This window comes from Cucurbita moschata, unplaced genomic scaffold, assembly GCF_002738365.1.
Source record: "Cucurbita moschata cultivar Rifu unplaced genomic scaffold, Cmos_1.0 Cmo_Scf00038, whole genome shotgun sequence".
NCBI classification, from domain to species: Eukaryota; Viridiplantae; Streptophyta; class Magnoliopsida; order Cucurbitales; family Cucurbitaceae; genus Cucurbita; species Cucurbita moschata.
This window is the reverse complement of record NW_019268554.1, coordinates 1401586-1414826: the sequence shown is the minus strand read 5'-3', so window position 1 is coordinate 1414826 and position 13241 is coordinate 1401586. Positions and strand designations below refer to the sequence as shown.

At 38.0% G+C, this 13241-nt stretch overlaps 1 protein-coding gene and 1 long non-coding RNA gene across 2 annotated transcripts; both read left to right on the top strand.

Moving 5' to 3' along the window:
* Positions 1–203: 203 nt before the first annotated feature.
* On the top strand, positions 204–787 carry LOC111432463. The gene is made up of 2 exons (XR_002708644.1): positions 204–391; positions 438–787. It is a non-coding gene; the product is annotated as an uncharacterized LOC111432463 (long non-coding RNA).
* A 3632-nt stretch (positions 788–4419) lies between these two features.
* On the top strand, positions 4420–7855 carry LOC111432426 (FT-interacting protein 1-like). The gene is made up of 3 exons (XM_023069303.1): positions 4420–4569; positions 4814–4865; positions 5175–7855. The coding sequence occupies exon 3, from the start codon at positions 5206–5208 to the stop codon at positions 7534–7536; it is 2331 nt and encodes a 776-aa protein (XP_022925071.1). The 5' UTR covers positions 4420–4569; positions 4814–4865; positions 5175–5205; the 3' UTR covers positions 7537–7855.
* Positions 7856–13241: the final 5386 nt, after the last annotated feature.

Sequence of the window (13241 nt, the reverse complement as noted above, 5' to 3'; positions counted from 1 at the left end):
TCGTGAAATTAAAAAAAAATATAAACATGTATATTTTTTATTAATAAATAAATAAATAAATAATGAATTAATTACCTATTTAAATATGCATAAGGAAAATGGTTTGACCTTTGTCTGTGTGCGTTTGTTTTAAAGAAAAATTATTAAAAAAAAAAGAATCGAAAGACTCAAAAAACCATAGATGAAATTCAACAAAATTTGCTCAAAAAATTGAATCCATTTCATTAATCTGCTCAACAGATCGCATTCAAATCACATACTTACACGAGAACAGAGAGGAAACAGAGAATTTGAAAATTCCAAAGCTCGAAACAGATCGGAAACAGAATCAGAGAAGAACGAAACGAAACGAAAATCCATCATCGCGAATGATTTCTAAACAAAATTCACAGTTCAATCTACAGGAGTGAAGAGAGATTCAACATTCAAGATTAAAGATCCTAATCCAACAGCAAGAATCAATCGAATCTCGAAATCAAACACCAGCAATCGGCGAAACAAAAAGCCTCAAGTAAGTCGCTCAGATTAAAAAAGAACCGAATCGAATCGAAACGAATCTACCTGGAATTAGAAACGCGGAAAATAGAGGCGAAGAGGCGAGAGAAGGCTTGGCGAAAACGAGGATAAACTCTGAGCGTATGAGCGGCGGAGTCACGGAGAAGTTCCTCTAGGGTTTCGACGAACAAATTGAGGCTCCGAATTGGCGGCACATAGAGCGTCAATGGCACTGCGGAGAAAGCGACGGCGAAGAACAGCTGAAGCATTGGAACTTGCTAGGATCCGGAATCCAAAACCGAGAAGAATTTGAGAGAATCAACTGAGGATCGAGAAGATGAAGGATTCGATTAAATATAAGGATTGCGCAAAGAAGGTAAGAGACGAGAGAAGTGTTTATCCAAATGGAAGAGGAGAATTGGAAGGAGAATTTGGTGGAAGGAAACTTATCATTTCAATTATTTTAAAATTTATTATCATTTCTTTATCTACAAGAAAACATTTTTGTGAGTCAAAGGTTTGATTCGTCTCGACTCAATACGTCCATTTAAACTAATAAATTGATTCAAACCAAATCAAAATCTACTAGTGACGGCCCAGTTGTAAGATGATAACATCTATTTAAATTTATTGTTTATTTTAGAGTATACATTTTTTAATAATTATTTTTGTTTATATATCCCGCGCTTATCCATTTCATAATGAGTAGCCTCTCGCAATAGTCGTGCACTGATCTTGCTTGCTCCTTTCCTACGAACACAATTTTATAAAAAAATTACTTCGTTCTTCTCACAATTTTATTTCATTATGGATACTTCCAATGTTCTCTGGTCAAGAGTAGCAGTAATTATCATACTTTTGAGAAGATCTTTATCTTCAATGTTCTTGATATTAGACAAAGGAGTTCTTAACATCTTTTATCTTCGATTCCCACTTCCATTCTAGCGTTGCCAACAATATTGATCGACTCTACGTTTCAATCGATGATTACAAGCCCCAGGGGAAAGAGTTCATAAACGACGAGCACTGGTTCAAATGTCGCTAAAAGATTGTGGTAACTTTTCCTCGAGATCAGCAATCTTTTCAGTGGCTTTGTTTGCAAACTTTGAAGACTGAAGTGTCTTTTTAAGACTCTAGGTACCAAACATGAATCACTCGTTGTTCAAGTTTTAATCTAATGAGTCTCTCTTAATATGTCGTTAGGATCCTTTAAAACGAGGTTAAGCTCTTGAGTTTTTCTTTATTAAGAGACGAATCCTAACTTTCACACATCCATGTCTGGAGCCCTTATTCACGACACTTTTGTTCACAAGTGACTCTAACTAATCATCGTAAAGGTAACTTATAATTAAATTCTATCTTAAACCACTCGTTATCAAGCAAAAATTCAAACAAACCAACAAATAATTTGTGATCGAGACGCTATCTTAAACCACTCGTTATCAAGCAAAAATTCAAACAAACCAACAAATAATTTGTGATCGAGACGTTTTAAAAGCTTACCGACATACTGAACACAAAATTTTATTTAGATAATTATTTTTTTTTTGTACAAATGTATTATTTTTCAGTATCAAATAAATTATTCCAACAGAATTCGTTAGTANAAAAGCCTCAAGTAAGTCGCTCAGATTAAAAAAGAACCGAATCGAATCGAAACGAATCTACCTGGAATTAGAAACGCGGAAAATAGAGGCGAAGAGGCGAGAGAAGGCTTGGCGAAAACGAGGATAAACTCTGAGCGTATGAGCGGCGGAGTCACGGAGAAGTTCCTCTAGGGTTTCGACGAACAAATTGAGGCTCCGAATTGGCGGCACATAGAGCGTCAATGGCACTGCGGAGAAAGCGACGGCGAAGAACAGCTGAAGCATTGGAACTTGCTAGGATCCGGAATCCAAAACCGAGAAGAATTTGAGAGAATCAACTGAGGATCGAGAAGATGAAGGATTCGATTAAATATAAGGATTGCGCAAAGAAGGTAAGAGACGAGAGAAGTGTTTATCCAAATGGAAGAGGAGAATTGGAAGGAGAATTTGGTGGAAGGAAACTTATCATTTCAATTATTTTAAAATTTATTATCATTTCTTTATCTACAAGAAAACATTTTTGTGAGTCAAAGGTTTGATTCGTCTCGACTCAATACGTCCATTTAAACTAATAAATTGATTCAAACCAAATCAAAATCTACTAGTGACGGCCCAGTTGTAAGATGATAACATCTATTTAAATTTATTGTTTATTTTAGAGTATACATTTTTTAATAATTATTTTTGTTTATATATCCCGCGCTTATCCATTTCATAATGAGTAGCCTCTCGCAATAGTCGTGCACTGATCTTGCTTGCTCCTTTCCTACGAACACAATTTTATAAAAAAATTACTTCGTTCTTCTCACAATTTTATTTCATTATGGATACTTCCAATGTTCTCTGGTCAAGAGTAGCAGTAATTATCATACTTTTGAGAAGATCTTTATCTTCAATGTTCTTGATATTAGACAAAGGAGTTCTTAACATCTTTTATCTTCGATTCCCACTTCCATTCTAGCGTTGCCAACAATATTGATCGACTCTACGTTTCAATCGATGATTACAAGCCCCAGGGGAAAGAGTTCATAAACGACGAGCACTGGTTCAAATGTCGCTAAAAGATTGTGGTAACTTTTCCTCGAGATCAGCAATCTTTTCAGTGGCTTTGTTTGCAAACTTTGAAGACTGAAGTGTCTTTTTAAGACTCTAGGTACCAAACATGAATCACTCGTTGTTCAAGTTTTAATCTAATGAGTCTCTCTTAATATGTCGTTAGGATCCTTTAAAACGAGGTTAAGCTCTTGAGTTTTTCTTTATTAAGAGACGAATCCTAACTTTCACACATCCATGTCTGGAGCCCTTATTCACGACACTTTTGTTCACAAGTGACTCTAACTAATCATCGTAAAGGTAACTTATAATTAAATTCTATCTTAAACCACTCGTTATCAAGCAAAAATTCAAACAAACCAACAAATAATTTGTGATCGAGACGTTTTAAAAGCTTACCGACATACTGAACACAAAATTTTATTTAGATAATTATTTTTTTTTTGTACAAATGTATTATTTTTCAGTATCAAATAAATTATTCCAACAGAATTCGTTAGTATTAAATATATATTATAAAAAATAATAATAGTATATTTTAATATCGACCGTTGGTCCAATAAAAACTAATAAAATAAATTAATTTAAAATTTTGAAAGATAACAGCAGCAGTATCGTACGTGCATACGCCGGCTCAAACCCCAAAATCACTTTCCACACGTGCAAATGCCAACACCGTTAAACGCACATGCCAATGAGTCCAATTTCCACGTCAAAAAACCACTTCCAACGCTCGCTCCTCATGCCTTGTCCTTAATTCTATCATGTGAAAAAGAGTATCTCAAATAATAATAATAATAATAATAAATAAATAAATAAATATTTTTTTTTGTAATTTTTGAGATAGGTTGAAAAAATCTTATGTACCAAAAATCTCGAGTTGATTAGCTTGGTGACACGAACCTACCCAGTTGGGTTAAATTGGGTCGAGTTATTATTATTATTTTTTTTTTTTGAAAAAAATCTTATATATGTATAATATATATCACATTAATAACTAAATCTCATACTTTCATAAAACTTAAATATCTAAGATTTACAAGTCACATCACTATTATTTATTTATATAAAAATTAATTATATTATTTATTTATATAAAAATTATATTATATTTTGAGACATTTTATTTTTAAATATTTTAAACAAAAGCTTAGATCAAAAGGTGGATTAGATCTAAAGAAAGATAAATAAATAAGTAATAATAATAATAATAATAATAATTAACAATTAATAAATAAAGAAAAAGAAATAGACAGTTCACTTCACTTTGTATATACTCGTCTTCACTCATCAGATTCTTTCACACCCAAAAACCCCACTCCCTAAAAACCGCTTTTCTCTCTCTCTTCAACCCCACCTGCATTTGGTTCTCTTCTGCAATGGGGTTTGGTTTGTGGTCCTCTCTTGAAGAATGCCATTGAAAGGGGTTTTCAAGGTTCATTTCTTGGTGTTTGTAGACATGGTTTTCATGTTTCATCTCTGTGTTTCTTGTTTTTGATCTGTTTGGTTCCCCGGAAAATGAAGGGAAATGAAGGGAAATTTGTTCTGTTGTTCTTGTTGTGACGTTTTTCTCAGCCGCCAAACAACATTGCTCTGTTTTTCTGTGTTTTTGTTCTGTTTTCTTTGGATCTGTGGGCGTTCATGAACTGACTTACCTTGCATTTTCATTTTCTCTTCAGGGTGTGAGAACGTTTCAGATCTGAAGCTTTTCAAGGTTTTTTGCTTTCTCAGGTGAACTTTCAGACCCCTTTTAACGTTTGGACACTTTGGGATTCTCTTTCTTAAGTTTTTAGTCATTTATAGATAACAGAAGTCTTCTGCCTATGAGGTGTTTGTTTAAATTCCAACGTTGTTTTTGGGTTCTGCAAACGGTAACATTCAGAGATTTTTGTTTTTGGGTGATTTTCTGTTGCCTATTTTTGTGGTAACGACTGGACTATGGCTCTGTTTTCCTATGTATGAGTTTTTTTAGGGCGAGATTTTGAATTTTTGTTGAGTGAAGTTCATTAAAATGGGGTTTGTTTTTGGGGTTTTTTTTAGGTGTGTTTGTGAAATCATTTGAACTGTGAAGATGATGCAAAAGCCTCCACCAGAAGATTTCTTACTGAAAGAGACCAATCCCCACCTTGGTGGGGGGAAGGTCACTGGTGACAAACTAGCAAGCACCTATGACCTCGTTGAGCAAATGTATTACCTCTATGTTCGGGTTGTCAAGGCGAAAGACTTGCCTGCGAAAGACGTCACCGGTAGCTGCGACCCGTATGTGGAGGTTAAGCTTGGAAATTACAAGGGTACGACTCGGCATTTCGAGAAGAAGTCGAATCCTGAATGGAGCCAAGTGTTTGCGTTTTCGAAGGATCGGATTCAGGCTTCGGTGCTTGAGGTGACTGTGAAGGATAAGGATTCTCTTAAGGATGATTTCATTGGGAGAGTTCTTTTTGACTTGAATGAGGTTCCGAGAAGGGTACCACCCGATAGTCCTTTGGCACCACAATGGTACCGGTTGGATGATAAGAAGGGAGAGAGGGCGAAAGGAGAGCTGATGTTGGCTGTTTGGATGGGAACACAAGCGGATGAAGCGTTTCCTGAGGCTTGGAATTCAGATGCTGCAACTGTGAGTGGAGCTGATGGGCTTGCAAATATGCGGTCTAAGGTCTATCTTTCTCCTAAGCTTTGGTATTTGAGGGTGAATATCATTGAAGCTCAGGATCTGCAGCCGAGTGATAAGGGTCGGTATCCAGAGGTTTTCGTTAAGGCTATACTTGGAAATCAGGCTTTGAGGACTAGAATTTCCCAGTCTCGAACTATCAATCCAATGTGGAATGAGGATTTGATGTTTGTTGCAGCTGAACCATTTGAGGAGCCTTTGATTCTAAGTGTGGAAGATCGGGTTGCACCAAACAAGGACGAGGTTCTAGGACGGTGTGCGATTCCGCTGCAGTATATAGACAGGAGATTGGACCATAGACCTGTGAACACAAGATGGTTCAACCTCGAGAAACACGTTGTTGTCGTTGAAGGGGAGAAGAAGAAGGAAATCAAGTTTTCGAGTAGGATTCACATGAGGATATGTTTGGAAGGTGGCTACCATGTTTTGGATGAATCAACACATTACAGTAGCGATCTTCGGCCGACGGCTAAACAGCTCTGGAAGAACAACATTGGGGTTTTAGAATTGGGTATTCTGAGTGCTCAGGGGTTAATGCCGATGAAGACGAAAGATGGACGTGGAACGACCGATGCATACTGTGTTGCTAAGTATGGGCAGAAGTGGGTTCGAACGAGGACGATCATCGACAGTTTCATACCCAGGTGGAATGAGCAGTACACTTGGGAGGTTTTCGATCCCTGTACTGTCATTACAATTGGGGTTTTTGACAACTGCCATTTGCACGGTGGGGATAAGGCTGGAGGATCAAAAGATGCACGGATAGGGAAGGTAAGAATTCGCCTTTCCACGCTCGAAACTGACCGAGTTTATACTCATTCGTATCCTCTGCTGGTTCTGCACCCAAATGGGGTGAAGAAGATGGGTGAGATTCATTTGGCTGTGAGGTTTACATGTTCTTCCTTGCTAAACATGTTACACATGTACTCACATCCCCTCCTCCCCAAAATGCACTATATTCACCCGTTAACAGTGAGCCAGCTCGATAGCCTTCGGCACCAAGCGACTCAGATTGTGTCGATGAGGCTGACCCGTGCTGAACCACCATTGAGAAAAGAGGTTGTCGAGTATATGCTCGATGTAGGCTCCCACATGTGGAGCATGAGAAGAAGCAAGGCTAATTTCTTCAGAATCATGGGAGTTTTCAGTGGCTTGATTGCAGTTGGAAAATGGTTTGATCAGATTTGCCATTGGAGAAACCCCATTACAACTGTTCTTATACACATTTTGTTCATCATCCTTGTGATGTACCCTGAGCTCATTCTTCCTACAATCTTCCTCTATCTGTTCCTTATTGGAGTTTGGCATTATAGATGGAGGCCAAGGCACCCGCCTCACATGGACACCCGCCTCTCCCATGCGGACTCCGCTCACCCCGACGAACTGAACGAGGAGTTCGACACCTTCCCAACTTCCTCCCCTCCTGACGTCGTGAGGATGAGATACGATCGGCTGAGGAGCATTGCTGGGAGGATCCAGACAGTAGTCGGGGACTTGGCTACACAGGGCGAGAGGCTGCAATCTCTACTCAGTTGGCGCGACCCGAGAGCTTCAGCATTGTTTGTGCTCTTCTGCCTGGTTTCTGCTATAGTTCTGTACGTTACACCATTCCAAGTCGTGGCATTCCTTTCGGGGATTTACGTGCTAAGACATCCAAGGTTTCGGTACAAGCTCCCGTCCGTTCCGCTCAACTTCTTCCGGAGGCTGCCAGCCAGAACAGACTGCATGCTATGATGAATGAACTTTTCTTTCTTGCTCTATTGGTAAAATGAAGGGGAAAGCATCATGAAAGAAAAGCCTTTGTTGTTTGCTGTGTTATATTCTTGTTTAGGGGCATTTTTTGGGCATTCCCCAGAAGATGATGGTAGATCTTATTTATGGATTTGTGTTATGTTCAGTATCATTTCAATAGAATTTCTTGGCATTAAGTGTTCGTGAGCTGTTCTTCACTTTAGATCATGATTAGAACTCCATTTTGCTTTTGAATCAATCTATTATGTACATAATGGATCTTTGTATCATATGAATGACTAGACCTTATTATGTGTACTAATAGCATATAGTCGAAATGGAGATTGTCAATTCGAGTATCAATCATTGATTTTGATACCCTTTACATCCATAAGGGTTGCCAATTTGAGTATTAATTGTCTATTTGGGTATCGTTTATCATCCATAAGAGTTGTCAAGTTGATTTGGGTATTGTTTACTATCCTATCCATAAAAGTTGCCAATTTGAGTATTAATCGTTGTTTACTATCCATAAGGATTGCCAATTTGAGTGTTGTTTACTATCCATAAGGATTGCCAATTTGAGTATTAACCATTGATTTGAGGATCGTTTACTATCCAAAAGGGTTACCAGTTGCCAATTTGAGTATTAACTATTGATTTAGGTTTAATTTTGGTATCGTTTAACTATCCATAGGGGTTGCAATTTGAGTATTAACCGTCGATTTGGGTATCGTTTAACTTTTTAAGACGTTACATTTTTATCCGATCATAGGTTTGAACTTCATTCGAGTTAGGTTAAATATAACAAATTTTAAGTATTTAAAAATAGGAAGGAATATTTGGTATATTTGTCAAAAAGAAAAAGGGAAAAGAAATGGAAAGAAGAGTCCAATTTGCATTAAAAGAAAAAAAAAAAAAAAAAAAGTAGAATATAAATATTTTATTTTTCCAACACACCGACCAAATTCTGTGCTGTCAATTACTAAAAAACAGACTCTATTACTTCAGTAAAAAGGACCGACCTTCCATTCTCTTTTAACCTATGCATTTTTTACCCTTGCACTAATAAAAAACCGTTTTCACCCCTAGAACTTAAATGGTAAATGACCTGGCATCTTTGTCCGAATAATAATAAAGTACGTTTATTTAATCGACAGGATTAGACTCTACAAAAATAGGGACAAAGTGGTGAGAAATTTCATGGAGCAGAGTACAGACAATTTTAACCTATGGAGCTAAGCTCCACGAAAATAAGGAGGGGGTAGAGAGAAATTTAACCTACGAAGCTAAGCTCCATGAAAATGGAGAGGGATCGGAGAGAAATTTAACCTACAAGTCTAGGATCTACGAGAACTCGGAGGAAGTAGAGAGAAATTTAACATGCGAGGCTAAGCTGCACCAGAATTGGGAGGGAGTGGAGAGAAATTTAACACGCGAGGCTAAGCTACACGAGAATTGGGAGGAAGTTGAGAGAAAGTTAACCTACGAATCTAAGGTCTACGAGAATAGGGAGGAAGTGAAGAGAAATTTACACCTGTTAGCTAAATTGAGTCGAGTAATATGGTGTCTAGTTAATGGATTTTGCGTCCGCGTATAAAGGACCAGCAGCAAGCAGCTCCATCATCCACATCTCATATGCTAGGGGGTCCCATTCATCATGTGCGAGAATAGAGAGGAAGTGAAGAGAAATTTACACCTCTTAGCTAAATTGAGTCGAGAGAAATTATATTTCTTGTCCCTACCCAAAAATTTGTATGTCTCATTCTTTATATATGAATATAAATATACTTTATATATATATATATATATATATATATATATATATATATATATATATATATTAAACTTAACATATATTTATATTAAAAAATAAAAAAAAATAAAAAAATAGAAATTATATATTAAAAGTTAATAAAATGAATATATATATTTTTATATATAAATGAAAATGGGAGACATATTTGTCTTTCATATACTTTTATTTTTTATTTTTTTTTATGTTTGTTTGAAAATTTTAACACAAATTTGATCTCATTGATATAAAATTATGACTATATTGTCAAAAAAATAAAAATAAAAATAAAAATAAATAATATTTAGCTTAGTCCCATCCTCTTGCATTAAATAATCATTTTTTTTAACGTCGTGAATATATAAAATAGGGGATTTTTAATAATTGAAGTATTAAAAAGACAAAAATTGGTTCAATTAACTCAAATAATGAATGATTGTGTTCCCATTGAAAGGAATAATTATGGGTCCACTCTTTCACTTTATCTTTATAAATATTGGAATTTTGTAGTTTTAATTTATTGGAAGTATTTTAAATATTGGAAATCCAATCTTGTTCGGCCACACATATTGTCTGTACATGCATGTTCAATCATCTACGACTCAGTTCGACTTGTTTTTACACTAGACCAAGTTATTCGACTCGATCTTGTCTCTACTTAGAACTAAAGTCTCTCACATGCAATGTCGCATCTCATCATGTCATCTCGGTTCTCAATCAACATGACCCATATATCTTGATGTCATCCTAAGTATTGGGATGCCCATCGAAAACGGGCTCATGTGTCGTTCATAACATAAGAACATCCCAAATATCTATCAATTTGGATTCTATCAAGGCATTGGACCTTTCGTTTTCTATGTCATATCATTTACGGAATTCGTACTGAATAACGAGTGCATATAAGAACCTCCGACACATGGGTTGGGGTGTCATGCTAGCGCACCTGTGGCATCTAACAGTGTCCTTGAAAGACCCATTTTAAAGGAAGTCACTCGGGACACTTGTCTTGCAATACTTGCCCTCATTATGACACATGCATGTGTCACAATGTAGCTGGCTTAGGCCATAGGGTCCAAGGTGATGGAGAGTTGACATCATGCGTCCCCCCAAGGTGCATTTGAACAAATATGAAAATTGTGCACTAGTTATGAGCTATCCCATTGACGGACCTTCCCTTGGTCTCCGAGATTCACAACATAAGCATGACAAAATAATGTCCAATGGTTGTGGGCTATTTTATCTGGGGCCTCCTCCCCCCTTCTCTCAGACTCCATCTAACACTCACCAGATAAACCATGACAAACTAACTACCTGCAGCATATCCTCGCCTAAGGTAGGGAGAGTGTGACCCAAGATGGCTACCTTGCCCTCAACACTCGTATTCTCTGAGTTGCACACAACAGTGCACCCCTCAGGGTGACACTCGTAAGCCAACCAAGACATTTGCTCATTGTGGTACCAACCCATCCGGTAAAAAAGTTTGAAAGCTTGTAACATAGCCCCACGTTGGCGCTGCACTTCAACCAACTTCTCAATTGGCCACCTTCACGTGACAATCACTGCCTTGACACTTCTTTGATCTTACTGCAACTTCACTTTCTATGCCCACGTTTAGTGTGATGCTCTCTTATCGAGCAGATGCTAGTCTTGACAACTCTTGTGAAACCATCCACCTTAGGCATGAGCGCGATGACTCAAAAAATACACAGGTGCTCGCTTCTTGGAGCACTCCCACGGGGTGAGCAACCCATTCGTTTGGGCCCTCCCCTATTGAACTCAGTTGCCTCTTTGCAGCAATGTCGTCCCCCCATAAAGACTTCCGTCGTACTCAATTTGGCACTTGGCCGATGTTTATATCACGGTTTCGGCTTCTATTCTTACGACCATTGACATTATTCATCTCATGCGAATAACTCCTTGGAAGACATTGACCTACTGTGCCATCTGATTCATCTCTTGCCCACATCGGAACCCCAAGCCCTTAGCAAATGAGTTTGGCTCTTAGTTTTGACCGGTAGAACTCCCCTTGTTGATGTGTCACATCCAACACTCTTGAGCTTGGGAGAGTCTTGGCTTCAATCCACAACTGTCTTTGATCTTGAAAAAACAGTTGTTCGGTCGATATTGATATTCTTGACGCATTTGTGATGTCTTCTTTCAACCCTAGAGTTCATTTCTTTGATTATCTTGTCTGACTAGACACACAAAGTGTGGCTCTGATATCAACTGTCATGGTTGTATATTTTCAATCGTGCAGTGTCATGATTTTGACACGCTCTTCACAAGTCTTAAGGAAAACTCAAACCCCATATACATTATCACCCATTTTTTTGATTTCGTATTCACCAATCGAACATAACTTGTTCGGAATCCAAGCTTGTTTGGCCACACACCCGGCTGTGCATATTTTTTCAATCATTTGCAACTCAATCCAACTTGCCTCTACACTAGGCCAAGTCATCTGACTCGACCTTGCCTCTACTTGGGGCCAAGGTCTCTCACATGCAATATCGAATTTCATCATGTCATCTCAACTTCTAATCAACATGGCGCACATGTCCTGAAACCATCCCAAGTCCTGAGATGTCATAAGCCATCACAGCTCCCTCGTTCATGCCCATCGAGAACGAGCCTATGTGTCATTCATACATCGGAACATCTTGAACATCCATCGATCTGGGTTCTATCGAGGCAACTGACCCTCCTGTGTCTATGCCATATCATTTACGGACTCTGTACCAGATAGTGGATGCATATACCAATCTCCGATACATGAGTTGGGGCGCAATGCCGGCACACCTGTGCCGTCAGACACTATCCTTAAAAGACCTATTTCAAAAGAAGTCATCCGAGACACTCATTGCGCAAAACTCCCCCTCACTGTGACACATGTTAGCTCATTTAGGCCACAAGGCCTAGAGATGGTGGAGAGTTTGGCAAACGGTTATACGGTGTCATGGAGCGTCCGTTCATTGTTCGTTTGACACCAAACTTGACGAGCTTTCATATTTTATATGGATGAACTTGACTCCAGAGCTGCATGCCTAAGTTTAAGGCTCAAGGCCCTACTTGGCCTTTTATCAAGTTTATCTTTGTCCCTCATGTCGACATCATTGCCTCCTTGATTATGCCTCAGTTTGGCTTTAATGTACATCTCTTTAGTGTGTTAGATATTGTATTTTCCTCCTCGGTCACATCAAGACACTCATCTACCTTGGCCGTTGTGTGATCGGATGGGCACCACTTGAGGGTCACAACCTACTTTCTTCCTAATATGGTTTTGACATTCTCCTTCACTTAAACTAGTCATCATCCCCCATAACTTTCTCAAGGACAAAATCACTCCGTGGATTGTGACACTAGGGACTAGACTAACCAAGTATTATGACCAAAGATCGATGACTTCAGACCAAGGTCCTTAGAACAGAAATCGTGTAAAGCCTTTGGTCAGGTTATGGAGTATAGTACCTTAGCATTCACCATGAACACAATTAAGAGCAAAGTAGGTTACTTACTAAGTTTCATACTCACTTTAGTTCTTACACGTTTTTTTTTTCAGGTGATAACTAGAAGCTTGTTGATGAAGAAAGTAGATTTGGAACAAGTGCAACGACGTCTCTAGTTTTTGTGTCGATTTTGTTAGTTGCTTTGAATTTCGTTTCCTATCGGATTTAAACTTAAAATAAATAAGTTAAAGAGAATTTAAAACATAAAGCAAAGTATGCACAACAACACCGGTAGAGCATCTATGCTTCAACGCAAGTCATTTCCTTCATTGTGCATGAACTTTTCTCAAACACATATGATTCATAGTGTGCAGACAGCTCTCTGTCGATGGGCTCTCGTTCTATCGAAGGTTCGTACGATTTCAGGATCGTGTAAATGATCAAAGACGCAATAAAATTAAGCA

What these genes read in the sequence shown, in the direction of transcription:
- LOC111432426 (XM_023069303.1), top strand. Translation starts at nt 5,206, where the DNA reads ATGATGCAAAAGCCTCCACCAGAAGATTTCTTACTGAAAGAGACCAAT.